The 24,621-nt window shown below is 42.0% G+C and overlaps 2 protein-coding genes across 3 annotated transcripts in view; one reads left to right on the plus strand and one right to left on the minus strand.

Moving 5' to 3' along the window:
* Window positions 1–366: 366 nt before the first annotated feature.
* Window positions 367–22,768, plus strand: LOC308458135 (2'-5'-oligoadenylate synthase 1-like). Of its 2 annotated transcripts, none has more exons than XM_080972875.1 (10): window positions 367–450; window positions 1,797–1,962; window positions 2,422–2,608; window positions 2,743–2,933; window positions 4,988–5,148; window positions 5,333–5,457; window positions 5,642–5,831; window positions 6,907–7,116; window positions 8,178–8,381; window positions 22,652–22,768. In XM_080972875.1, the coding sequence occupies exons 2-9, from the start codon at window positions 1,798–1,800 to the stop codon at window positions 8,332–8,334; spliced, it is 1,386 nt and encodes a 461-aa protein (XP_080829001.1). In that variant the 5' UTR covers window positions 367–450; window position 1,797; the 3' UTR covers window positions 8,335–8,381; window positions 22,652–22,768. The 2 variants fall into 2 exon arrangements, with proteins under 2 accessions (XP_080829001.1, XP_080829000.1); XM_080972874.1 differs by lacking the exon at window positions 367–450 and adding an exon at window positions 1,165–1,219.
* The window catches only part of LIX1 (limb and CNS expressed 1), a 37,760-nt gene continuing 21,546 nt past the window's right edge, over window positions 8,408–24,621 (minus strand). Inside the window, exons 3-6 of the mRNA XM_080973117.1 lie at window positions 22,705–22,845; window positions 15,306–15,401; window positions 13,728–13,805; window positions 8,408–11,844 (exon numbers count right to left, since the gene is read on the minus strand). Coding sequence (XP_080829243.1) covers window positions 11,560–11,844; window positions 13,728–13,805; window positions 15,306–15,401; window positions 22,705–22,845 — 600 coding nt within the window. The 3' untranslated portion in view covers window positions 8,408–11,559. The remainder of the gene's footprint in view (window positions 11,845–13,727; window positions 13,806–15,305; window positions 15,402–22,704; window positions 22,846–24,621) is intronic.

The following is a 24,621-nucleotide window of genomic DNA, read 5'->3' on the forward strand; positions in this document are numbered from 1 at the left end:
ATTGCTCTCTACAGGAAAAAAAGTTCTAAAGCAACTTACAACAAATTAGTAAAGCAATATATGTACTGTAAAATAACCAAAAGTAATAAAATGGTAGGTAGTACTAAAAACATCCATTCACCAGGAACTGACATGGAAAACAATTGTCCCTACCCCAAATGTGGTATACAAAGAACAGGCCAAATATCAAACTATATCAAGATCCAAATGGCTGAACAAACAAGAACACCTTTGCCTGACATTTAAAATAACTTAAATATTGGTGGTCCCCCCCCCCTCTCTCTGTGTGTGTGTGTGTGTATATGTGTGTATGTGTGTTACACATCATAATTGCCTCTATTGTGATTTTGGCAGAGAGTAAGTATACAAGAGTGCTGGGCCAGAAATGATTTAGGGAGATCTAGGGAGAAGATTTAAAGCAGAGCTTGTCACATTTGTCACATGGAATGGGTAAGTGTCTATGCACTAAGCTATAGTCCTAACCCCACTTGCTTGGGAGTAAACGCCAATGAATTCAATGCATCTTACTTCTGAGCAGACATGGTTAGAACTGCAATATGAATCACCAGCTGTGAAAGTTGGGTAAGACTAAACAATGTAAAAATGGAGAAGTTTAGATTACCCAAGCCCCGAAAAAGGTGTGTTTCATGTTTATGAATAAGAAAACGACAAAAGAGAACATTCTGCTGCATTCACACATAACGCTAAGCTACACTTAACACAAACCAGGGCTTACAAGTCAAGAACAAACTATGGCTCGCAAGTGTGATTAAGACGCTGGGCTGGGTTTCGGGGCTCACATTAAACCACAGTCTATAAACCAAGTGGTGGGGGAAATCAAATATTTGCCAAGAAAGTGTTGTCCAGGTGACCAACAACACTAGCTTTGCAAAGTGGCAGGATCTCCCATAACAAAGAAAGAAAGAAAAGGTTTTGCATCTGATGGATAATTCTTCTTTGCATTGCTGCAAAGCTTCTAAGAGTATAAAAAGGAGCTGCATCCCATCTTTTTGCAGCTCCAGGGCTGACCAGAGGTGTGATAACTATCAGTTCCCAAAGAGAACAATCAACAGTGGAGGCACAAACCACAATTCCCAGAATTCTAAGCATCTGGGGGTGGTACATACTTGAGAAATGTGCTGTCCTCAAAGGACTGTAACTGGGAAACGAGTACATAAACACACTTGCTACGAAATGCAGACAGGATGGCTTTGCCAAGGTAAGATTATTTTTGGCAGAAAACCCTTCCTTTGTAATTTACCCCTTTATAGCGTGTATTTGAAAAACAAACGGGAAAGGAGCTGAAGCACATGGAATAATTTAGTCAGATGATTTAGGGAGTGGCCACCTCGTTGTGTTGCCACAAGCAGAACAGACTATGATCAACTAGTTTTGAAAGAATTAAGCTGTATGGTACAAATAACCCACCGGCTCCCTGGAGTAATGTGTTTAGGTTGGCATTTAGCTTAAGGTTGGCATATTTCAAACAGTGAAAATCTGGACAGAAAATTGTTGAGCTTATATTGGCAAAGTTTTTGATATTTTCCTTGTTTTTGCCCATAGTTGTTTCACAAAAAATGCAGTTTCTGATATATTTTTATGGGAAACTGGCACTGCCAACATAGGTTGCAATACGTCCAGATTTTCCAGGACATTTCCCCAATTTACGCCCGGATGCAGTATTCCAGACGTATGACACTCCTAATTTAGCTATTCTTATAGTTGAGATACTCTCCCATACCCACCCCCCAGTGTGTGTGTGTGAATAGTTAACTTTTTGTTTTGTCCTTTTAAAGGATGTGGGGCCTAAGACCCAGATCTTACAACTGTGAGAGATGTGGGAATGACTTTGTCAGCCGCACAGCTCTGAGATACCATTTTCAAGCTAAACATCTTGGGAGAGTTCACTGTGAAACTTGTGGCAAGGAGGTTTTGCGAGAGTGTCTTCTGCAGCATGCAAAGGTAAGGTGGAACGTGTCATCTTCCTCCTCCTTTGTTCAAGCAAATAAATGTGTTTTTTTTTTGGGGGGGGTATCTTGGTTTCATGTGGGAAAAAATAGCGGTATATAAATATGAGAAGATAAATTTCTATCCATTTAGTCTAGCACAAGTTCATGTAGCATAACAAGGCAGTGTACAGCAGCATATACAATAAAATAGAAAATATCATAAAAATAGTACAAAATGATTAAAATGTCTGGCTGATCAAAAATGTAAACGGTTGTATACACCTGTCTACATTAAGAAAGACTAACCTAAAACCAGATATCAAATAAAAAAAGGCATTTTACTTTCTGCTATACCATTTTAAAGACTAGAATACTATCCACATATACTTCCTTGCTCCCATCTGTAATCTCTTTCCAGGCCCTGCATCTCAGCTCAATATATATACAGTTCATCTCTTCTCTTTATTAACAGACTGATCATGAAATGATACTGACCAGGAATCACAGAAGCTACTGGGATATGACTCATAAGAGGAGAACAAAATTTGTGGCCACGGAAACACTGACATCCTGTAGGATGTGCCCCAGGCAGTTTGGAACAGCCCATGCCAGGGAGTACCATGAGAAACAAGAGCATCACTTCACTGCCAGCAAAAGAGGTAGCACTGCTGTTTTGAAGTGCTCGCATTATCAAGGACCACCCGATTTTAAACCTTACTTTTTAAGAGCTTCTCCTCATCCCTTCCTTTTCAGGCAAAAACTCGTAATTCACATTGATTTCTCTCTTGTATAGCTCAAATGTCCACTGCGTTTAAACCTGAAAACATATTAGAGTACAAAACACCTGCGGAATTAACGAAATTTGTGGAAGCAAAACTCCGACCAATCTCAAATGCTGTAAGGTGGGGCTGTGCAACAGAAGTTGAAAAGATCATTGAGTTCATTGAAGAAGTGTTTCCATTACCAATTACATATGTTACGAAGGTACTGATGATGCCACATTCTACTTGAGATTGATCACAGTAGTGTTGCACTTCCTGTATCTAGTAGTTCATGTCTAAGGACCTTTGCAAGCAGTTGTGTGTGTGTGTTTATGCAGTAAATGTGCATTAGTTCCCTCTTTGTTGCACACATCCCGTTTCCCTCAAGGTTATCCTGCTGCGAGGATATGCTATTTTATAAGAATTGAAAATGCAATAGTTTCCTGCTTGGGGGGAGTATGCAAATCTTCCCTTCAAATACAGCAATGGGCAGAGAAATTTGGGGGCATGAGGCAAAACATTTAAATAAAAAAAATGTGGTATTTGACTAAGTCAGAGTAGGCCCATTGCAATCAATGGACTTTGGTAAGTCAGGATCTTAAGCTGCTTGGGGCTGCTTCATCACTGTTAATTTCTATGTAAGGGAAAAGACATAAGAAGTTAGCCAAGACCTAGTGACTTGCCATGAATATGTCAGCTGAGAATCTGATATGTACATGCATATACTGTATTCAGGGCAAAGTAAACACTCACATTGACATAACACAGCACAGCAGACTGTGTTGGTGTGTGTTATCTCTATGGAGGAAAGATGTCATGAGTGAAGCAGCTACTTGGCTTGCAACCCAATACAATTTATGTTGGGAGCATGGATGGTTCTAAAGGAGGATTAGACAAATTTATGGAGAGCAAGGCTATGTCCTACCTTCGCTGACAGAGACAGTTTGTCTCTGAATACCAGTGGCTGGGAATTGCTGAAAGAGTGCTGTGGCATTTGTGTCCAGCTTGCAGGCTTCCCATAGGCCTTGTGAGAACAGAATGCTGGGTGAGATAGACCATTGGCCTGATCCAACAGGGTTGTCTAATGTTCTTATGATAGGCCATGTCCCAGGTGAACACCACTTTCAAGAACTTGCATGGCTTAATTGTCTTGTCCAGAGGTGGCAGAGGCTATGCATGGCCCAGGAGGCAGAGTGTCCAACCAGTGGTTGGAGATGATAGGAAGAACCAGAATTAAGGGAGATGACAGTCCACGATGATGATAGGGGTCTGGATTTCAGGAAAAACAAGAGGGTCAGATACATGGCATGCAGGACCATGGACAGATCATTGGGAGCAAGCAGCTTGTTCTGATGGAGTCCTAGCTCCAAAGGAAGATTTATATCCTTATGGGCCCAGGTTCCATGCTACCCTCAATCCATAAGAAGTGGAGTGGATAACTTTAAAGGACAGCTCTTGGGTTTGGATTCAAGCACTTGTGTGTCTTTCCCTTACTTTCATCTGTTCCATGTATGGGAAAATGGGAGGTGGCTAACATAATGAGACTTGGTTCATTTCGGGGTACAACATGCACAGGAAGTATTATCACCCCATCGGCACTATACAGTTAAAGCAGTATCATACCACTTTAAACAGCCATGGTTCCCCCAGGGAATCCTGGGAACTGGAATTTGTTACGGGTGCCGAGAGGCCCCTATTCCCCTCGCAGAGCTACAATTCCCAGAGTTCCATCAGAAGAGGGAGGGAATGCTGAACCATGCTGGTAGTTGTATCTTTGTAAGGGGAACCTCCTAACAATTCTAAGCGCATTTAACAAATTCCAGGATTCCCTGAGGGAAGCCACGGCTGTTCAAACTGCATGATACTCCTTCTAACTGTGTGCTGCAGATGGGGCCTATTTCTAGGTGCTATGGCACCAGGGTCTCAAGGTCCAGTTCCAGCGTTGAGATCAGGGACTGGGTCTCACTCTTCTGCCCAAGTTGCGGTGGGTAAGACAGACTTAACTGCTCCTCTTCTGTATCAAAGTCCTGTCTGATGCTTGGAACCAGAGTCATCACATTAATGAATATGTGATATGGCCTACATTATGGGAGCCATTCAGAGTCATCTACTCCATAAGCAGTGAAGCAGTGTCCTCCATTTGTGATCCAAAGTGATGCAGATTGCCTGGGTTGAACAGCGGACACATGGCTAGTCTTGCTCTTCCTTGGGAACATTGGTACTAGGTGGGTTAAAGTCAAGGACTAACCAACTTTCTGTTAATATCTTACGTAACAGGGCGGTTCATATATAAAAGGAACTGATGTGCAAGATTCATCTGATGTGGACATAGTTCTTTTTAGCGGTGCCTTTCAAAGTTTAGAAGACTGCCAAAGAAAAATTCCCGAAGTACTAGAAGAGTTAGGGAAAAGACTAACTAAACCTTCCTGGATCAACAGGTTTGGACTGAGATTCTCCCTTCATTTCCCCCAATTATTGTAAAGTCATTAGCATGCCACTGATTAACAGTTAAATTCTAACTATGTCTACTCAGAAGTAAGCCCTATGAAATTCAATAGGGCTTACTCCCAGGTAAGTAGAGGTAGAATTAAAGCCTTATTCTCCCCTTTCTTTTCTACTTAGGGTAATATTGCAGGAAAGGACACCATTTTCCTTAAGGTTCTACTTTAAGTGTTATAAAGATCACCACGGCCACTTGTTTGACATAATGCCTTGTTATGACATGTTTGGGCCTACATTATCAGCAGGTAAGAGCTGGCTGGGGGTGGTGTCTCCCACCCCCTCACTGTCCAATAATACTTATGGAGATCTACCTTTATTGTAATTCAGACTGCAACAATATTTCCATTAGCCCGAAATCTGTCCGATTTGATTTAAGAAATGGAGACCAAGGGAGTGTCATTAGCCTTATCTCTTGTTTGGTGTTAACAGGTTTAAAAGAGGGCTTTTACCGCAAGCTCTACCACTGCAGTGACAGTGATAAAATCCAGCTGTACACTATGGCCCTGCTGAAGCACCAAGTTGAGTTTGTCAAGGCGTCAACAGAGAGGGTGAAAGATCTCATACGTTTAATGAAGCACTGGTTCAAAACTTCATTTGCAACACCAGGAGAAGAAAACAAGTAGGTTGCTCGTATCCAAGCACAACTGAACTCATTTATCATCTCCTCCTCCTCCTCCTGCTGTTGCCATTAAGCCCAGCAGTTCCCAAACTTTGTTCCCCATGAACCACTTGAAAATTGATGAGGTTCTTGGCAGAACACTTAATGGTTTTTCTGCCTGCTGTAGCAATTGTAACGTACTGTGCCAGACGCCCTATGGCCACCTGAATGAAGTTCACGGACCACTGCTAGACCACTGACCATGGTTTGGGAGCCCTTTGATTTAAACAATTTATACACAAGAAATGCAATGAAAATAAAAAAATTGGTTAAGGCTATAGTATCACAATTCAGTTTAGAATGCCTGCTGGGACAAAAAATGTAAGTGTCTTCAGTAAGTGCCAGAAGTTCAACAGAGAGGGAGCCTGTCTGACCTGGTTGGGCACACAATACAGAATGAATAATAATAATAATAATAATAATAATAATAATAAATTTTATTTATACCCTGCCCTCCCCAGGCAAGACCGGGCTCAGTGAGGCTAACACCAGGTAAAAACAATTGATTAAAACACAACTTAAAAACAAGATTAAGTACAACATTAAAATGCAGCCTCATTTCAGTAATGACTCTTGATGGATATGAATTGCACATCCAAACCATGGGAGACCACTATCAGTTACTTCTCTGTAAATCTCAATAATCCTGAACCCAAGTTGTTAAGGGCCTTGCAAAATAACCCAATAATTTGGATCCTGGCCTAGTAGAGTATGGACAGCCAATGCAAGCTTTTGAGCACTGGACCAGATTTTTGCATTGTTTCAACCTCTTGTGAGCGAGTGACCCACACATTTGCAAAAAGAGAGAGCATACATACCAGGGGGGAAACAATATTTAATCTACCGGTATATTTTCTTAGCTACTCCTGGCTTATCATTCTTTGCAAGGCATGGATATTAAATCAAACGGGAGGCCCAAATTGGATTTTGCTACTGTCTCTCCAGCCTTTATTTGATCTACAGCTTTTGTTTTTGACCGTTTCCTGTAGCGGCTCCTTCTGTGCAGCTGCTAAATGTGTGCTGTGTGTGTGTTTAGGTTTCGCAGGCTCCCTTCCTCCTACGCTGTGGAACTCATCACCATCTATGTATGGGAGCTGGCTGGGAAACCAATGTTTTTCAGCTATGTACAGGGAATGAGAGCCGTCCTGAAGCTTTTGGTTCAGTATCAAGAAATCTGTGCTGTATGGCACAAACATTACAGACCCAATTTTCCAATTTTCCAAAAGGTGTTTCTAAAGCAAACCAGGTGAGTAAGCCCATTATATACTTGTCTGCCTCTTTAGTACATGCTCCCAGCAGCTGAAATTTAATCTAGAGCTTCCACTGCTAGGAAAAGCTGATTCCACCAACCTCTCCTTCCCAGAGCGGCAGCAAGGTGATATTGTGCCCCTGGCAGAACCGTCCAAATTGCACCCCCTATGGACGTATTAGTTATTCTTTCCACCTCCCCTCCCCTCCCCCCATTCACCCTCTATTTAAAAGCTTTTCTTATGAGGCAATAATTAATTTTTTTATTTCTAGACATATTTATGGACATATTTTTTGACGGACCCCCTTCTCACCTGCGCCCCTGGCAGGGGCCCACCTCACCACCCCTTAGCTATGGCCTTGCTCCTTCCCCATCGGCAGCTTACCTCAGTGCATCTTAGTCCCAGTCTCCAGGACCCTCTTCCTCCCCCCTCCCATTGTCCTGCCAGTTCATGACATTAAATATTGCTTGCTGGTGCTGTTGTGGGGGGGCGCTTTCTTGTGGCTTTTTGCTTTTTACAGGGCCTTTGATTCTGTGAAGGCCATTGCTCATAAATCAACCAGGCTGCCCTGCTGCTTCCTTTGTCTTTTGATGTTTGTTCCCTTACCAGAACAAGAGCAATGTTGTACTTTGTTTTGGAAAATGTCTAGTTCATACTGCTGGGTAATTCTCTCTCTCCACCCACACCCACACAGCTCCAGTTTTGTGTGTGGCTCCTGCCTTCATGCTTTCTTCACCCAAGAAATGACATCACTTCCTTTCAGCTGATGCGTTCAGCTGATGAATCATAGAATCGTAGGTCGAGTTGGAAGGGACCCTGATTATCGTCTAGTCCGACCCCTTGCAGGTGCAGGAATATGCAGCTGTCCCATACAGGGATTGAACCTGCAACCTTGGTGTTATCAACACCGGGTGAGCTATCCAGCTCAAGAGGACTTGAAACAATAGGCTCTGTGTGTGAAAACAGCATTGCATTTGAATGTACTGTAAAAGAGGCACCTGGCTCTCAGCACTTCCTGTCTTTGTTCATATGGACAATGCCTCTCTTCCTCCTGTAGGCCATTTGTTTTGGATCCTGCGAACCCAACCTTTAACGTGTGCGAGAACAGCAATGCCTGGGACGAAGTAGCTCATGTGGCAAGGCAGAGCCTCCTTAAACCGCTCTTTAATGGCATCCAAGCAAAGGAGCCCTGGCTTTTTGCAGAGAACTGGTGAAACCAAACCTGGCCTCGCTTCTGGAAGAATGGGCACCCAGTTTTCAGGTACTGCCATAGGAAAATGTCGGTGTTGAAACTGAATGAAAACTTGAGAGAGAAAACGGTGAGTCGTGCACCTGCTGTGTGCAATGAAACTGCCTCCTCTGTGGGAGGAGCTGTGGGAGAAGGTAATCTGAAGAGGAGAAGGTGATGAGGTAAAAGGGGGTGCTTAACCCTTCCTACAGCCATCCATTTTCCTCTGCTTCCTCTTCTCCCAACTTGCGTTTGCTCCCATGGGGTTCCAGTCCCATGTTTGCAAGATAACCATAGGTCTCAAACATTGGCAAGGTTGAAAGCAGTTGGTGTGGGAAGTTTCAGAGGGGAGAGCAGCAGGTGGAGGTAAGAGGAAAGGTGAGTTCCTCTCTGGCAAACATTTTATCAGCCCCACTCAGAGAGAGAGAAAGGGCCTTTCAGGCTTCACCAAAAGCAGTCTCTCTTTGGCTGTTGACTGAAATATTCAGCAAATAAAACTACGGTAACTTTCCCTTTCAAAAACAAAAATCAGTGTTGACCAGGTGTTGTTGTTTTTTTAAAACTTGAAGAAAAAAAATGGTTGCAATTTTATGGTTCAGGAGGTCAAGGTTTTAAGAATTGCTGCCAAGATTGGAAAAAGTCAAGAATATTTAGGATAGAAGTAAATAAGAAATGTGCATGAGTAGGGTTTTTTTTTGGGGGGGGGGGTTACTTCTCCATTGACATTCCATAGCATGTTTAAGCTTAGTGATTTAAGCATTACTTTCTTTCACGTGGACCATAGAGAGAAGCAGCCTACTGTAATGTTCGCATACAATATGTGGAATGCTCTCAATAAGCACATTTTTCCTGAAATGTTTTCACAACAGTTTATTTTACAAAATGATTGCCCAAATTCAACACTTGAGTGAGATCAAATAAGATACAGAAGATGTGAGGCAGTGAAATACTTTTTTAAAATTAATGGTTGATCCTAATTCTCAGTATTATATTTCTTTGCCATTTGCTGCAGCAGACCCATGACAGCTATAGATGAATCTTGAAAGAACAGCCTGGTTTTCTTTTTGCAACACAGTGTTGATAACTCATTGTCAAGGGCTCTTCATAATACGCACAGAGCATTTTTTTCTAGAAAAAGAGGTGCCGGAACTTGTGTTTTTTTTTGGGGGGGGGGACACCCCATTGCACCAATCGCCATGCTACCTGCAGCCACCTGTTCCAGCTGGAAAAAAAGGCCTGAATATGTCTATCTGATCTGCTTGCAATGGAAATTTCTGTAAGAGTCACAAGTGCACAACTAGCGGAAAATGATTGGCTGCATTGTGCTTGATAAGCAGAGCAGTGTTTATCATGACAGTGGAAGAGATAGCTTAGGTAGGCATTGACAACATCCAATAATTTGGTTCAAATTTAGTAAGATCTTCACCAAATGCTGAAAATCATGACCAAAATTGTAAGTCATTATTATTATTTACTTCCAAAGTACAGTTGAACTTTCTGAAATTGTTGTTGTTGTTGTATCAGGGATGGGAAACCTTCATCTCAGTGGCCTAATAGGTTCACCAAGCCTCCCCAATTGGCACTTGGGGCCATTTTGACTAAGCCACACCTGCCCATCTTCCATACAATGTCTTATATAATGTCAGGTGTGGGGCAAGTGAGATCTCGCTCAGCTGAAAGGATTTGCAGGCACTGGCGATTTCTCAAAAACCTGGAACCCAGAACTTAAGCATACAATTTTGTGACTAAGTTGGTTGGTCCTCAGCTGCAGCAGCAGTACCTTGGTTGCCAAATGCCTTGGAACTTGTACATTTTGGCTCCTGAACGACTGAAAACTGGAAGTGAGTGTTCCGGTTTCCAAATGATTTTCGGAAGCTGAATGTGGCTTCCGATTGGCTGCAGGACGGTCCTGCAGCCAATTGGAACTCGTGCCTTGGTTTTCGAACGGTTCCGGGAGTCGAACGGACTCCCAGAAGGCATTCTGTTTGAGAACCAAGATACAACTCTACTTCATTCAGTGCCATTAAACCCTGAATCATTCCTAAGCTGTTTTTCTCATTTGCTAAGGAAACTAGTATGTGTAGTGAGCAAAACAAATTAAACATGGTTGTCTGTTTCCCTGCCAAGAAATAAAAGCAATTCATTACATTTACCCTGCAAAAGGGTTGATTTCATCACACATAAATATTATCATTGATGTTGTCAGTTGTTCTTTGATGACATTCTGATGTTCAGAAACGCAGTAGCCCCACATGTCTTACTACTGGGGCATTGAAAACTGAATGTGGCCCTGGGTACAGCCAGCCACTGCTTCCAGGTGCTGATCAAATATATTGTCATCTTTTTCTCATTTGCTGTATTGATACAGTACAATGAGCAAAAATAATGAAAAGTTGAGATTTGTGTTCTTATCAGAAGCAATGGGCTTACCAATTGCAAATCCTGGCCTATTATTTTATTATTATTTTACTTACTACTCATGTAAACAAGAAAAAAAAAATCTATACAGGTTTTGCTGTAGCTAATGTATTTGATTATCAGGACTCAAGTTATTTTTCTAGAAGAATATCCGTGTTGGTCATTTTTCAAGTATAACAACTGGCTTTCTGCTTTTGTGTCATAGATTTCCCTAAGTTTAGAAGCCTATTGTTGTCCCTTCAACCACTACTTTAAATAACAATATATATATATATCTATCAACCGGCAGTTTTTGCTTATTGCAGGGACATTTCACTCCTTATTTCTGTACATCTCTCAGATGTATTAATTCAATTCACATACAAAACAATTCTGCCACACTTACTTTGATTATACAACGCTATTAAATGATTGCTGCTGTTCTTTAAGAAGTTACAAACCTAAGCTATATTTTTTTATAAAAATAATAATTCTAAAAATCTTTCTTCATCACGCAGAATTTCACACTGTAATGCAGCTTTAGTTGTTTCACATGCAGTGAAACTGGAAGCATGTGTGAGTAATGCTTCTTCACGCATTCTGTGAACTTGCACATGAGATGTGTGGATTCCACATGCACCTGGAACTCATGCTGCTCACCTTGGGGGGGGGGGATTTGAGAGTTTCTGCTTTGTACATTATACAGTCAGCTAAAGGCAAGCTGTTGTTTCACATTGATCTGAATGATCCAGGATTAGCTCATTACAGACCAGCCTTGCAAACCTGTTTCATACAAATGGCACCCTAGGCTGCCCTAGCGATAGCCACTTAGGGCTAGACTCATATGATCATCATTTGAAGAGGCAGCGGCTTGATCACTGTACAGCTGGCTCAGTGCTAAGCCCAGTATTTCCTTTTTCTCTTTGTAAAACCGCAGCTCTTGTCCAGCTTTCCGGGTTTCTTCCAGCTCTCTAAGGGCCACTTGCAGCTCTTGCGAAATAATGCCTGGAGTTTCTTGCTCCTTCATAAGCCAGTCCAGAGCCATGTGACTTCTCATCCTTTCATCCAAACTGTACTGGGAATAGTAGGAGATCACTTCCTGTTGCCCGTCCAAAAAAAAATAAAGAGTTAGTAACAAATACACCATTGCTTTGAAGGAGAGCTGCAGGGACAGGGGAATCACATGTGACAACCAATGTGTTCCTTTGGTTTCAGATAGTACATGGGTAGATGAGTCTAAAAAGCCTGGGACACACATTTTCATGACCCTGTAGCATAAGTACCAGGTTTTTTTCCAATGAATCCGGGGACTTCCTACAAAATAGATGGATTTTGTCAGGGGACTGATCTGTAAATCCGGGGACTGTCTCCGGGAAACAGGGATGCCTGGTAACCTTACTGTAGCAGCTATGGTGGTTTATTTACCAGCCATAATGTATTTAGTGCTAACTCTGAATATGTATACTTGATTTTGACCAAACTAAGCCTCTTGGAGCACGATATATATCAGGAGGCTCAGTTTGGTCAGAATAGAGTATACATTTCCAGAGTTAACACTAAATATATTACCTCTGATACTTCTAGCCACCATAGCTGCTAAAGGGCGGTGAAGATTTGTGTCCTGGGCTTTTTAGACTTGTCTGCCCATGTACTATCTGAAACCAAAGGGGCACATTGGTTGCCAGATGTGAAATATGTCGGCCTTATTTCCAGCTCTCCTTCCCTACTATTGTAAAATGCAACGGATTCTAAAATAATGGGTTAGATTGTGCTCTGGGATCTTTCGCAATTGAAATGGACATTTCAGAACAGATATTGGAAACATGTTTGACTGTGGAAGTCAAGCAAATAAATTGTAGTTAAGGTAGCTTGAAGAAATTCTAGTTGTGCAGGAGCCTGTATGTCCAAAAGCAAGGGCTTGCCCTGCGTGAGCTGAACTGCTCTCTTGCCCCATTACTATTTGAAATAATAGAACCTGAAACCCATAGCAAATTTGGTTTTGTTAACCTGCTGCTCCATCATTCATTCATGCTTCTCTGTGTAACTATCAGCTCATCACTTGGGTTTAAGGACATTTGAAGAGTCCTGCTGGGTCAGACCAAAGGCCCATCTCATCCAGCACTCTGTTCACACAGTGACCAAGCGATGCTCATGTGAAACCCACAAGCAGAACTCTCCCCACCTGCAATTCCTGGCAATTGGCATTCAAAGGCATCCTGCCTTTGTATGTTTGTTAGAAGTGAGCATAGTCCTTAATCACTGGGTTATTTAAAAGAGATTAATTTTGCATGTAACTGAATATGCAGGTCTTAACATTTAAAACAGACAACTCATTACATAATTATTTAAACGTTAATTATGCAATTATGAAAGTATATAATTTTTTTAATGCAGTGGTATTCTTTTTATTAAAAAAACCATTAATATATTTATAATACAAATTACATAATTCTTTTTAAAAAAGAATTATGGGTTGCATCCAGGGAATTCATCCTGTTATCTCAAGCACTTCCACCTGTGCAACAGGACTTTCTCTTCTTCTCTTCTCCCCATGTCTCTCTTCCTCCTCAACTGCTCTGGAAGGTTGGGAAAACCATAGAACAGATTTGGGGAGAAGGGACTCAGGATGGGAAGTCCACTGTGTAGATAGAAGTCCTTGTGCTAATGGGACTTTTGGGATACAACCCTAGGTTTGCACTTGTCCACTAATGGATCCCTTTAAACCTAGAACATCCATAATGACATTACAGTCTTTAAAGAGGAATCTTAATTTGTGGACACACTTAACTTTGGAGATGTCTCAGACTCAATGGGACTCACTGAGTGCCTAAATTTTAAAAATCTCACCGATTTCAATTCCCATCAATGGCACCTAAGAATGGACCATGTCTATAGAACATAAGGAACATACTGGGTAGAGGTGATGTGAGTATAGCTTTGCTGTTGGGGATACGGGTGCACTATTAGTGCTGTGTTACTCACTTGTCGAGAGCACTTTGTTTCACGCAAAGCTTTGAGGCTTCCATTCCAGTGCAGCAGCTGAAAGACTATCATCAGTTCCTATGGAAGAAAAACCAATGGCTTCTGATTGAACTGCTTCAAAATAGAATCTCTCTTTCAGTATGCGAAACAATAATGGGGATTTGCTGTGGGAGAACTGGGTTAGATTCAAATGTGTTTTTCTATCTTGAAAAGCATGGAAGGGCTGTTTTGGAACCTCGTGTTCCAGCCATGGAACTAATTCCTCCACCTGCACAGGACCTTTGTGTGAGTTCACAAGGAAGAGCCATTATCTAGTCTTTCTGTATTGCCTTCAAGGTCATTGCTCTAATATGTCTGAACTCTTTTGACTTTCTGAAACATTATTGAACGCTTGTACGTGGATTAGAGTGGAACCAAGTCTGAGTCACACTAGATCACTTGCCCTTCAAACAAAAAGCAAAACAAAACAAAAACCCGATATATGCTGCTCCTTAAATTAGTTGGAATACTGACATTTATCAAGAGAGTAGCATTAATAACTAGACAGAGATTCTAAAGTATGTATTGAGACAATTATTTTGTCTATTACTGGCAATTATTAGTTTACCATTGCCTATCTCTTTGTTATTTTTTAAATTATAGAACAACTTTTGTAATTGCAGTATTATAAAAGTAAAGTTATTCAGTGCACCATGGAAGTACCTGGAACAATGATTATGCCCCTCTTTCTCTATTATCTTTTATGGTTTTCTCGGTCATTGTCCTAGGCAAAAGGATGTAGAAAACAATTTGGAAGAGTGGACCCAGATAAGAATTTAGACACTGCCTTCATAGCAATGGGGTTACAATGGGGCATGTGTAAGCATCACCATTTGTCTGAAATGAGACTTAAATTGGAAGGGGTCCAGTGTTTCACTTTATGAGCATTCTGTGTTGCAAACATGCTGTCATCTGTTCCAGAAAGGCACAATCTTGCCTCTGCTTGGATATTCTATTGCTATGTCAAACTTCCATGGTCTGCCTTTCATCAGACACAAGAAAAACAACCATCAAAAGCAAAGCTGGTATAGCTATACTTGTAAAGGAAATTTGTTCATGGGGCAGATTTTGAAATATGACTTGAATAATTTTTTTGGAACATCAAGTAGTATCAGCTCAGACTGCTTAGTTAGTTTTCCAGTACACATTTAAATCACTGTAAAGATGAATAAAGGGTAACTTCTCTCCAACTGGAATCTAATCTGGAAAACAGTGTACAAAGGGAAAAAGCCAAATCAGAATATATGGAAAAAGCATGTGCACATACACAGCCGCAAGCCTTACTTAGTTACTTTTGCAAGTTCATTTTTCAATATTCAACTGAACATTTTCAGATGCTGCTTTCTGCCCTACTCTGTATGAATAGCATAAATGTTCATGTTGGAAGAAATGGAGGGAGGTACAAAACATAAATGAAGCCATACGTTTTATTGAGGCTGAGATCCTTTTTTCAGTAAGTCATATACCCACTGAACACAGCATACAGATTGCGCTGCAAACCTTTAAAAAACTGGCTCGTCTGAAAGAATTAAATTGTACCTGAAATTCCAGCATTGTCTTCCCCATATTTGATTCCAGCATATAATGATAGGCTCCAATACTTGTGCTTGGGTCATCAGCATCATTTAAAGTACCCTTTAACAAGAAGAAAGGAACTTTCTGAATTACGTAAACACATTCTTAGGTGGGGAAAAATTTCCACATCCTCAGATTACAAATTGGATATGTTCAGACATCAGGCTAAACCATAGTTTAGAATTACAGAACAAGTTACAGTGAATCTTGTGCATTCTTCCTTCTCTCTCTTCTGGCACGGTCGCAAGGAGGAATTTGGAAAATTTCTCTTCCAGTTTCAATTAACCATAGTTTAGCAAGTTTCTGAAGAATCCTAAATTATGGAACTAAATTATGTTTTAACCAAAGCACAGTTTGCATTAAGCACAGTTTGACAGGTTCAACTGACTGGACAGGTTGCAATTAATCTAAACCAGAAGCTCATGTTTCCAGATTCCTCCTTGTAGTTATGCCAGAGTTGGGAGAAAGTTGGGAGCCTGAGTTTCACTCTAGCTCATTCTCATAATGCTCAACTATGATTTAGTATGTTGCCTGAACTAGGCCATTTTCTACTACAAAAGCCATAATAAAATCACAGTATTTGATGCCTCCCATTACCACCATCATCTGGGAAGTGGAACACAACCATTCACAATAGCCTCTTTTCCTCCCTTCCTTTCGGCTACAGACCGGGGTATAACATTGAGACATAAACATCATCACGGCTAGTTTTAAACCACATATATTTCTATGTGCATCTTCCTAACATAAAACATGGTTTTCTCAAACGTTCATATCTTCCTTCAGTGATGCTGAAAGAGGATTTTCAACAACTGGAATATAAGGCGGTAACTTATAACCACAACTGGGTGGTGTGAGCTAGTTGTGGTAGGTCTGGTTTGAGTTTGCCTCGGAGCAGCAGCAGATCTTAACAACAACAAGAAAATCCATCCAACAAGAGATTCTGTTTGGTGTCTTCACAGTCTTAGACCAGTTTACAAAACTATATATTTATTTATTTATTTACTTACTTGCTTAGTAAATCTGTACCTAACATTTTTGCATGTAGTCCTCAAAGCAGTTCACAAAATGAATAAGATACAATGGAAGTGTTAAAAGCCCTACACTTAAAGCAAAACAAAACCAGCCAAGCAGAAACAGGCATATTGTGTAGTTGGCTTTTTTCACCTGCCCTTCTGTCTCTTGGATTCTTTTCCACAGAGCAGCTGGTTTGAGATGGAGATGTTTATGTGGTGATGAAGGGGGCAGTCCAGCTGGGACAGTTTAGTTTAGTTTATTAAAATTTCTCAGACAACATTTTCTAGAAGAGCACTCAAGGCATCTCACAATTAAAATTTCCCTGGTTAAAAACAAAAGCGAGCAAACAACAAATCCATAAAATATTAAATTCGCATGCAGTCATTAAACAAAAAACAAACAGCGCATTCCATTCCATCAGTGGTCTGGAAGTAAAGGAACATCTTAACCTGGCACCGAAAATATGATAACATGGGCATCCAGGCAGCACGTCATAGACATAAGGGCCACTACAGTTGTCTCCACACTTACGTGGGGGTTATATTCTCAGCCCCCACGTGCATAACTGAAATTGCATAAAATGGGAGGCACCCATTTTAATAGGGAGGGCGAGCAGGGAGGAGAGAGAGAGAATCTGAGACATAGGAACGGCTGGAGCTGCTGATGGAAGTCATTCTGGGCCACTGCGTTGTGCACCTTCCCTCGCTTGGGGCTGCTGCCCCCAGCCTTCCCTCCAATCCCTCCCATCACAGCACGTGAGCAGCCATACTGAAAAGGCCTTCTCCCTTGAAACCTCCATCCCACCTTTTCACAGAGAGGTTCATCAGGGGGTGCCTGAGATGTTGACTCTCAGGGTACAGGCATTCCATCAAGTGTTACAAACAGGTGCTTGGTCGTCTTTGAAGGCTGTCATTGTTGTTGAGATTGCAGTTCAATGCAGAATAACTCTACACTTGGACTAGGTGCGGAGATGAGCAGCTGTCCAGTTTTACAGCCAGTCTGGGGTGCAGTCAAGGGTCAAAGTGGAACTCAGACCCACCAAGAACCTGCTCATCCTTCAAAAAGTTTGGATCATACTTGCAGAGCAGATACTCGTGATCCTCCAGATATCATTGGACTCTTTTTTTTTTTTTTAAAAAATATTTTTTATTACATTTTTTCCAGATAGAAATACAAAATCGGATATACAAAGAAATAACAGAAGAGAAAAAAGAAAGAAAAAGAAATTCATCTTTTCAAAGCATTTTTCAATAACCAACCGGACTTCCCCACGTCTCCCTCACCGTGCGTTCTTTACAATAAAATTTTTCAGCAAATTATAACCTTATTTCGTGCATTCTTTTGTTCTTTCAAATACTTGTAATTTACGTTTAAAACACTTATTGTCAATTTACACTAAAACCATATATAATATTCTTTTAAACATTAGTCCTTTCATTAATATAACTTAATTTACCATACCTTAATCTTATTGCTGGAGCTGAATTTCCCTAATCATGCGAATTCTTAACATTCATATAACTTATAAAATTTTTGTAAATAATCTTTAAATTTTTTCCAATCCTCCTCCACAGATATCATTGGACTCTTAACTCCCACCAGCTGCACTCAGGATGGTTCGGGATGATGTAGCCCAGGCACACCTGTTGGGCCACAGGTTCCCCATACCTGTTGTAGAATCAAGTTACTGGAATATATAATATTGCATATTCTCATTTGGTAGGGCAACCCATTAGCATAGCACAGCCCTGTAGACGTGGAGGACTGAAGCTTTAGACACAGTGGTTTGTTGTTTTCCATTCGGAGGGACAATTTGTGAGTCAAATGCTTATAATTCTTCTCATAATCCTTAACGTTCTAGAGAAGCTATGCAGAGCTGAACACAACTCTGTACACAAGACAGTTTCTTTAGCAGAACTGTCAGCAAATTTATAGCTTTTGAAATGCAGTAACATTAACACACTGCTGCTGAAATATTTATGCTGGCTTTTAAATATCCCAAGGGACATCTGTCTAAAACTCTGCAATTTTAAGCTTTTCGCCTTAGAAAATTTCCATTAAAAATGATGAATTGCATTAAATGAACCTTCTTTTTGAAATCATTTCTAAATAAATCATAGTCCATTTTCCAAAATGTATGTATGGGATTGTCCCTCAAAAGGGCATGAGACTCGTAAAGCTTGAGAAGAAAGGCATCCTTTCATCCACAAACCAGATATACCCCAGGCCTTCCCCACTGCTCTGCAAATACACCAACATTATAAGCTCTCCTCCTCCCACCTCCCCAGAATCTTATAACTTTCAATCAAAGAGGAACAGTTTCAAATTGTGTGTCTCACACTGCTCTTAACCCTCTTCCCAAGTCGTTTCAAATCTCCCGTTTGCTTATCAGCAGTTCCTTCTGCACAGATGGGAGGATTTTGTTAAATCTTCTGGAGTCTCAAGCCGCAAACGTCTTTCACTGAGCCAGCATTTAAAAAAAGGAAAAAAAACTTTCATGAATTTTGCTCTACTTTTCAGTGGATTAGCAACATGCTTCTCCTGATCTGTATTTTCCCCCCTGCTGCCAATGACTAAAAATATTGAATCTGAGCAACTTGTAAGAAGCTGTAACACGCCTGCAATAAGATTACTGATTTTTAACCATTGCAAACGCCTAATCCACATGGACACGTTTTCAGCATGATAATGGGGGATAAAGGAGAAATGACTTCCATCCTCTCCCTCTAAGTGATATTTCATTTGAAATTCAGTGGGAAATGGGGGAAACTTGGTTTGAATCTAGGTTATTATATCATCCAGACTTCTCCAAACTGGTGCCCACCAATGGCCTTCAGTTGTCTTTTAAAAGTAAAATAGTTGTTTATTGCCTTGGCATCTGGTGGGAGGGCATTCCACAGGGCAGGCGCCACTACCGAGAAGGCTCTCTGCCTGGTTCCCCGTAACCTCACTTCTCACAGTGAGGGAACCGCCAGAAGGCCCTCGGTGCTGGACCTCAGTGTCCGGGTTGGATGATGAGGTGGAGATGCTCCTTCAGTGTAATGGGTTTAGGGGTTGCTCGTGCGTAAGTTGCCGCCACTCCTGGCTAGGTTACCTGGTTAACCCTTTCTGACTGAACAGCCTCCAGCATCGTGACTGTCTCAGTCGCTAGCAGAATCCGTCAGTGGGCGTTTCTTAAACTTCTTCCAGCACAAAAGTTCCTTGACGCCAAGTCTCCTCCTACTCTCCCTGCGCGGAAGTCTTCTGCGCAGGGAGGGTGTGGGCAGTGGAGTACCCGTACTCTCTCCGCTGGTCTCCGGTGAGGAGTCTTGGAGCCTCCTCCCTGATTCCCCCATCTGCCCCCCTTCTCTACTGGTGTTACGCTGATTTCCTTCCCCAGCAGACGGGCTCCCTCTCTCCCTACTGGGACCCTCTCCGCCATCCCTTTGGAGCCTTCCCTCTGCTTCCAGCTCCGATGGCAGTTCCCTGACATTCAGGTATACAGGACCGAGGCCGTTTAGGGCTTTAAAGGTCAGCACCACCACTTTGAATTGTGCTCGGAAACGTACTGGGAGCCAATGAAGATCTTTCAGGACCGGTGTGATATGGTCTCAGCAGCCACTCCCAGTCACCAGTCTACCTGGCACATTCTGGATTAATTGCAGTTTCCAAGTCACCTTCAAAGGTAGCCCCACATAGAGCGCATTGCAGTAGTCCAAGCGGGAGATAACTAGAGCATGCACCACTCTGGCGAGACAGTCTGCGGGCAGGTAGGGTCTCAGTCTGCGTACCAGATGGAGCTGGTAAACAGCTGCCCTGGACACGGAATTAACCCCTACATCTGGTGAACTACAACCCCAACCTTCCATTACTATTGGCCATGTTACAAGGGGCTGATGGGAAATGGCGTCATTCAGAAGGGCCACAGGTTCCCCACTTGCGCTTTAAAGTGCAGAGAGTGATTATATACAGGGATTAATTGCACCTTAGACAGATTTGGGGGAAGTTAAAATAGATGGCATCTCTAGTTTCAAGATGTTCATACGTGCAGATTTAAGAAACTTGAAACCTGGGCTGACATTTACAGAGCATCACGGGACTTTCCGATAGGCTTTTAACTCGGTACATTAATTTCTGATTATTTGCAGAGCAATCCCAAGGCTGTGAATGCACTTAGCTTTTAATAAATCAATAATGTGGGTGAGGTACTGAAAATAAGTTCCTCTCCAATAGAATTAGCTTGCATTTACCTAGTGCTTCTGTGTCTATATAAATACATACAGTAAATACTATGCTACGCGTAGCGCATACAAGGAATCTGTATCCATTAGTAAATGCAGATGTTTCCCTGAAAGAACCCAGTAGCTGAGGACAATCCACAGCATCACCAAGCCAACCCACACAAACTGAAGCTAACCTCAAATGCAGATGTTAGCAGTCTGATTCGGTTTCGGCATGTTTAGCGACAAAATTTCCTGCCAACTCATTTCCTTGCCAGAGGCAGTAACATAGTAGAGAATAAAGGATTGAAACATAGATGTGGGAAAGTGAATGGAAAGACTAGGATACTTTACAGCACTGGTTTATTCTTGAATACGGTTGCCATATTTCAAAAACCAGGACACCCCGAAAGTTGTTGAGTTTTGTTTTTTGTTTTACAATCCCCCCCCCCAAAAAACACATGATTTTTTGATTGACTTGCCTAAGATCCAGATCACATTTTGGAAATTCCTCCCGGACGTCAATTCCGCCTTTGAAATCACAGTAATGGCAGCCCTAGTCTTGAAACCATTGCTGGCTTCCCTTATATTTTATTATTCAATCCAAGAGTGGATGTGGCCCTCGGGGAAAGTAGCAGGTTGCAAGTAGACTTTTCTGATCTTTTATCCGTAATGACATTGCTCTTAACTGATACTCTGAAGAATGTATGAGTGAGGGTGAAGCGTGTATAACTTTTCCTTTTATTGGATCGATGTACTATTGACTAGGGACGCGGGTGGCGCTGTGGGTTAAACCACAGAGCCTAGGACTTGCCGATCAGAAGGTCGGCGGTTCGAATCCCCGTGACGGGGTGAGCTCCTGTTGCTCGGTCCCTGCTTCTGCCAACCTAGCAGTTCGAAAGCACATCAAAGTGCAAGTAGAAAAATAGGTACTGTTCCAGCGGGAAGGTAAACGGCGTTTCCGTGCGCTGCTCTGGTTCGCCACAAGCGGCTTAGTCATGCTGGCCACATGACCCAGAAGCTGTACGCTGGCTCCCTCGGCCAATAAAGTGAGATGAGCGCCGCAACCCCAGAGTCGGTCACGACTGGACCTAATGGTCAGGGGTCCCTTTACCTTTACTATTGATTGGTGAGTCAACTTTTCCAGTTTCATCTTGGAAAGGGGAACTATGTCCAAGCTATATGCAATGAGATGCATTTTCCTTTGATACAGGTGCATTACCTCTAGGGGGCCGAGGTGTCTTCATCCCCCTCAATATTTTGTTTGAAGTGAGGAGTCCAGTGTGCGTAGCACGCACGCGACATCTCGCATCACAGCTCCAGCACCCGGCTCCACCAGAGCGCTCAGGGTAGGAGAAGGACCACTGCTCAGTGGCAGATCATCTGCTTTGCATGCAGAGGGTCCCAATTTCAATCCCAGGCATCTTTAGGTTGGCTGGAGGAGATCCCTGTCTGAATTCCTGGAGAGCTGTTGCCAGCCAGTGTAAACAGTATTGAGCTAGATGGACCAGTAGTCTGATTCTGTTTAAGGCAGCTTCCTAGGCTCCACTTTTGCTGAGCCCACTGCCGAGCATGACTGTATTCTTAGAATCTGAAAAAACTATCCTTACCCTGGACCTGCTACCCAGTTCATCTCTTATCTCCAGTCTTTCTGGAGAGAAGTTGATAATTGTTGGGAAATGTAAGCGTATGTCTTGTTAACTTCTCCTCCAAGCATTATGTGGTTACTAAAAACATGGCCTAATGGATGGGGCCACCATGACCTGCCGTCTATTTGCAACAGGGTCTAAAATATTTTCCATGTTGACTGAAGTTACTCATAGTATGTGCAGCCACGTAGACTAATAGAACTTTAGGGAAAGGACGGACTCCCTGGTTGCAGGAAATATAAAGTTTATCCACATTTCTTGGGAGGGAGATCAGCCCAGATTAACCACTTCCCAGGATCCTTGACCTCACCATCAGCCAAGTGGACTCCACATGTGAAGGAAATGAAGGTCAAGAAAAGGCACATGATTCATAGCAGCACTAGCCCATCAATGGAGATACTCTTATTTGGAATCTTACATTAATTATTGTCTTCCTGTTCTGCAGTTTACCATAAATGCAGCCAATGACAGCATACAAAGCCATGGAATTGAACTTACACTGGTGGATGAAACAGCTTCCTGAACGCTCTCCATAATAAATTCCTTTGTGATCCTGCGACAAGGCAACTCATTGAAGAGAGAATTGATTAGCGCCACTTTTGCCGCATCTCGTCTTGCTTCGGCTCTGCTCAGGCAGCACTGAAATAGAAGTAAATGGTTGTAAGAGCTTTGCTGGATGGGTTTGCCTCAACTGGTAAGAGAGAAGCATCCAAACACCATAGAACGCTTTGTCGTTTATAATGTGATGAATTGGAATATTTATACCACCATTCCTGAGAGATGAGTCATCCTGAATTGGATGCTCCCGCCCAAGTTTCTGTTGACTTTCCCCCCCTTTTGATTCTACAACTCTCTTTCTTTTGTACAGGCTCAGATTTTCCCCAAATGTTCTTGTCCGCCTATCTCAAAAAATGCTATAGCACAGTGGTGTAGTTAGGTAATTTCAGACTGCGGACTTAATGCAGGGGTTGCCAACATGGTGGCCAGTGGCACAATGATACCCTTGAAGTCTGGCACCAATGAAGCCTCTAAGTCCCTCTATCTCATCCCCTCTTGGCATTAAGATGGTGAGGGTGGTTAGTTTTTCTCCCATGACCTGAAGAAAGTCTCATGGACCAGACAGAAGGGCTGCATTTGGCTTTCAGGCCCAAGGCTCCTCTCCCCTGGTTTACCAGGACCACCTTAACACAGCAACCCATGGAGAGGAGCTCATACTTAATTTGCTCCTCCTGTGTCCTTTCAGCACCTTTTACGAGGTTTGGCTTAGCATGTCATCTGCACCCAGGATTGTGGTTAAGGTATTTCTTCCTTAACCACCATCTGTAACCATAGGTAAAACCTTGGCTACAGAATTGAGCCTCACTGAGCTAAAAAAGCCAGGGAGGAGCAAAGCAGGTGTGAGCGAGCTCATTCACACATAGTTTGACTGACCATGATGTGCCAACAAGGCCAATGTATTGGATGCTTCATATCATCTGCGGGACCCACCTTCTTCTTGGGTTAGAATTCCACTCCTGGCTTCCCAGAAACATGTGGGAACTCTTTGAGTTGTGAGATATGGGATGCTGGAGTAGATGGTCTGATCCATCAGGGCTATTATGTTCTGAAGGGACATTAAACATTTATTGGGTTGGGCTGTGTTTATTATTCCTAGCTTGAAAAGAGTGGGGGAACCTTATGTAAAATTAAATGTCATTTTCCTCTTCAGCAACCATTTTTTAAACTGTATTTTGATAAGTCCACCTATATCTGCTCATTCCACGAGGAACATAACTCACCAAGCTCTTATATTAGCTTCAACCTTGTGGGTTAAAATGAATGTTTACTTTTTCAGATTCCAAGACAAAATTCAGACTTGTGTGCTTTTCATAATAAACGTTATAATAGAAACCTATCCAAATAATTTGGATTTAAACCATCTTTGTGAAGATTAAACCTAGTAAAAGGAAAGATAAAAGTAACTATTTATTTTAATTAAGACCAGGAAAGCAGCAGATCAAAGAAGCTGCATAAGTCTGAAAGCAAATGGCAAATCTTTGCAGGCCAAGAGATTTACAAATCAGGAATATTTTACTTCTCTTTCTGAAAGTAATAGCAGACAGAAAAGCTTAAGCAAATTGAGAATTATTGTTTAGCTCCTTGACACATGACTTTCTCCTGCAGCCTTCTGTAATTAATTTCCCAAAATATTCCTCTCGCAATATAAATAGTTCATCCTGTGAAAGCAGGACTCATTGGAACTTATGTGAAATGAGCCCTGAAGAGTTTTGTTAAAAGCTCAACCCTTTAATTTTTCTCAGGGCAAAGGTGTCTACAAGGACTGCTCAAAACAAGTGTTAGAAAAAGTATGGAAGTAGCAGAGCAGGCCACGCAACACACAGCTGTGTCCTCCAACGCCTTGCTGTTTTTTGCCTC

This window comes from Podarcis pityusensis (assembly GCF_964106645.2).
Source record: "Podarcis pityusensis genome assembly, chromosome: 11".
Lineage (NCBI taxonomy): Eukaryota > Metazoa > Chordata > Lepidosauria > Squamata > Lacertidae > Podarcis > Podarcis pityusensis.

Excerpts from the sequence above, each read along its gene's own strand:
- LOC308458135 (XM_080972874.1), top strand. Across the intron at positions 5,149-5,332 it reads AAACCTTCCTGGATCAACAG|GGTAATATTGCAGGAAAGGA; the intron begins GTTTGGACTGAG and ends TTTTCTACTTAG. Across the intron at positions 5,458-5,641 it reads TGGGCCTACATTATCAGCAG|GTTTAAAAGAGGGCTTTTAC; the intron begins GTAAGAGCTGGC and ends TGGTGTTAACAG.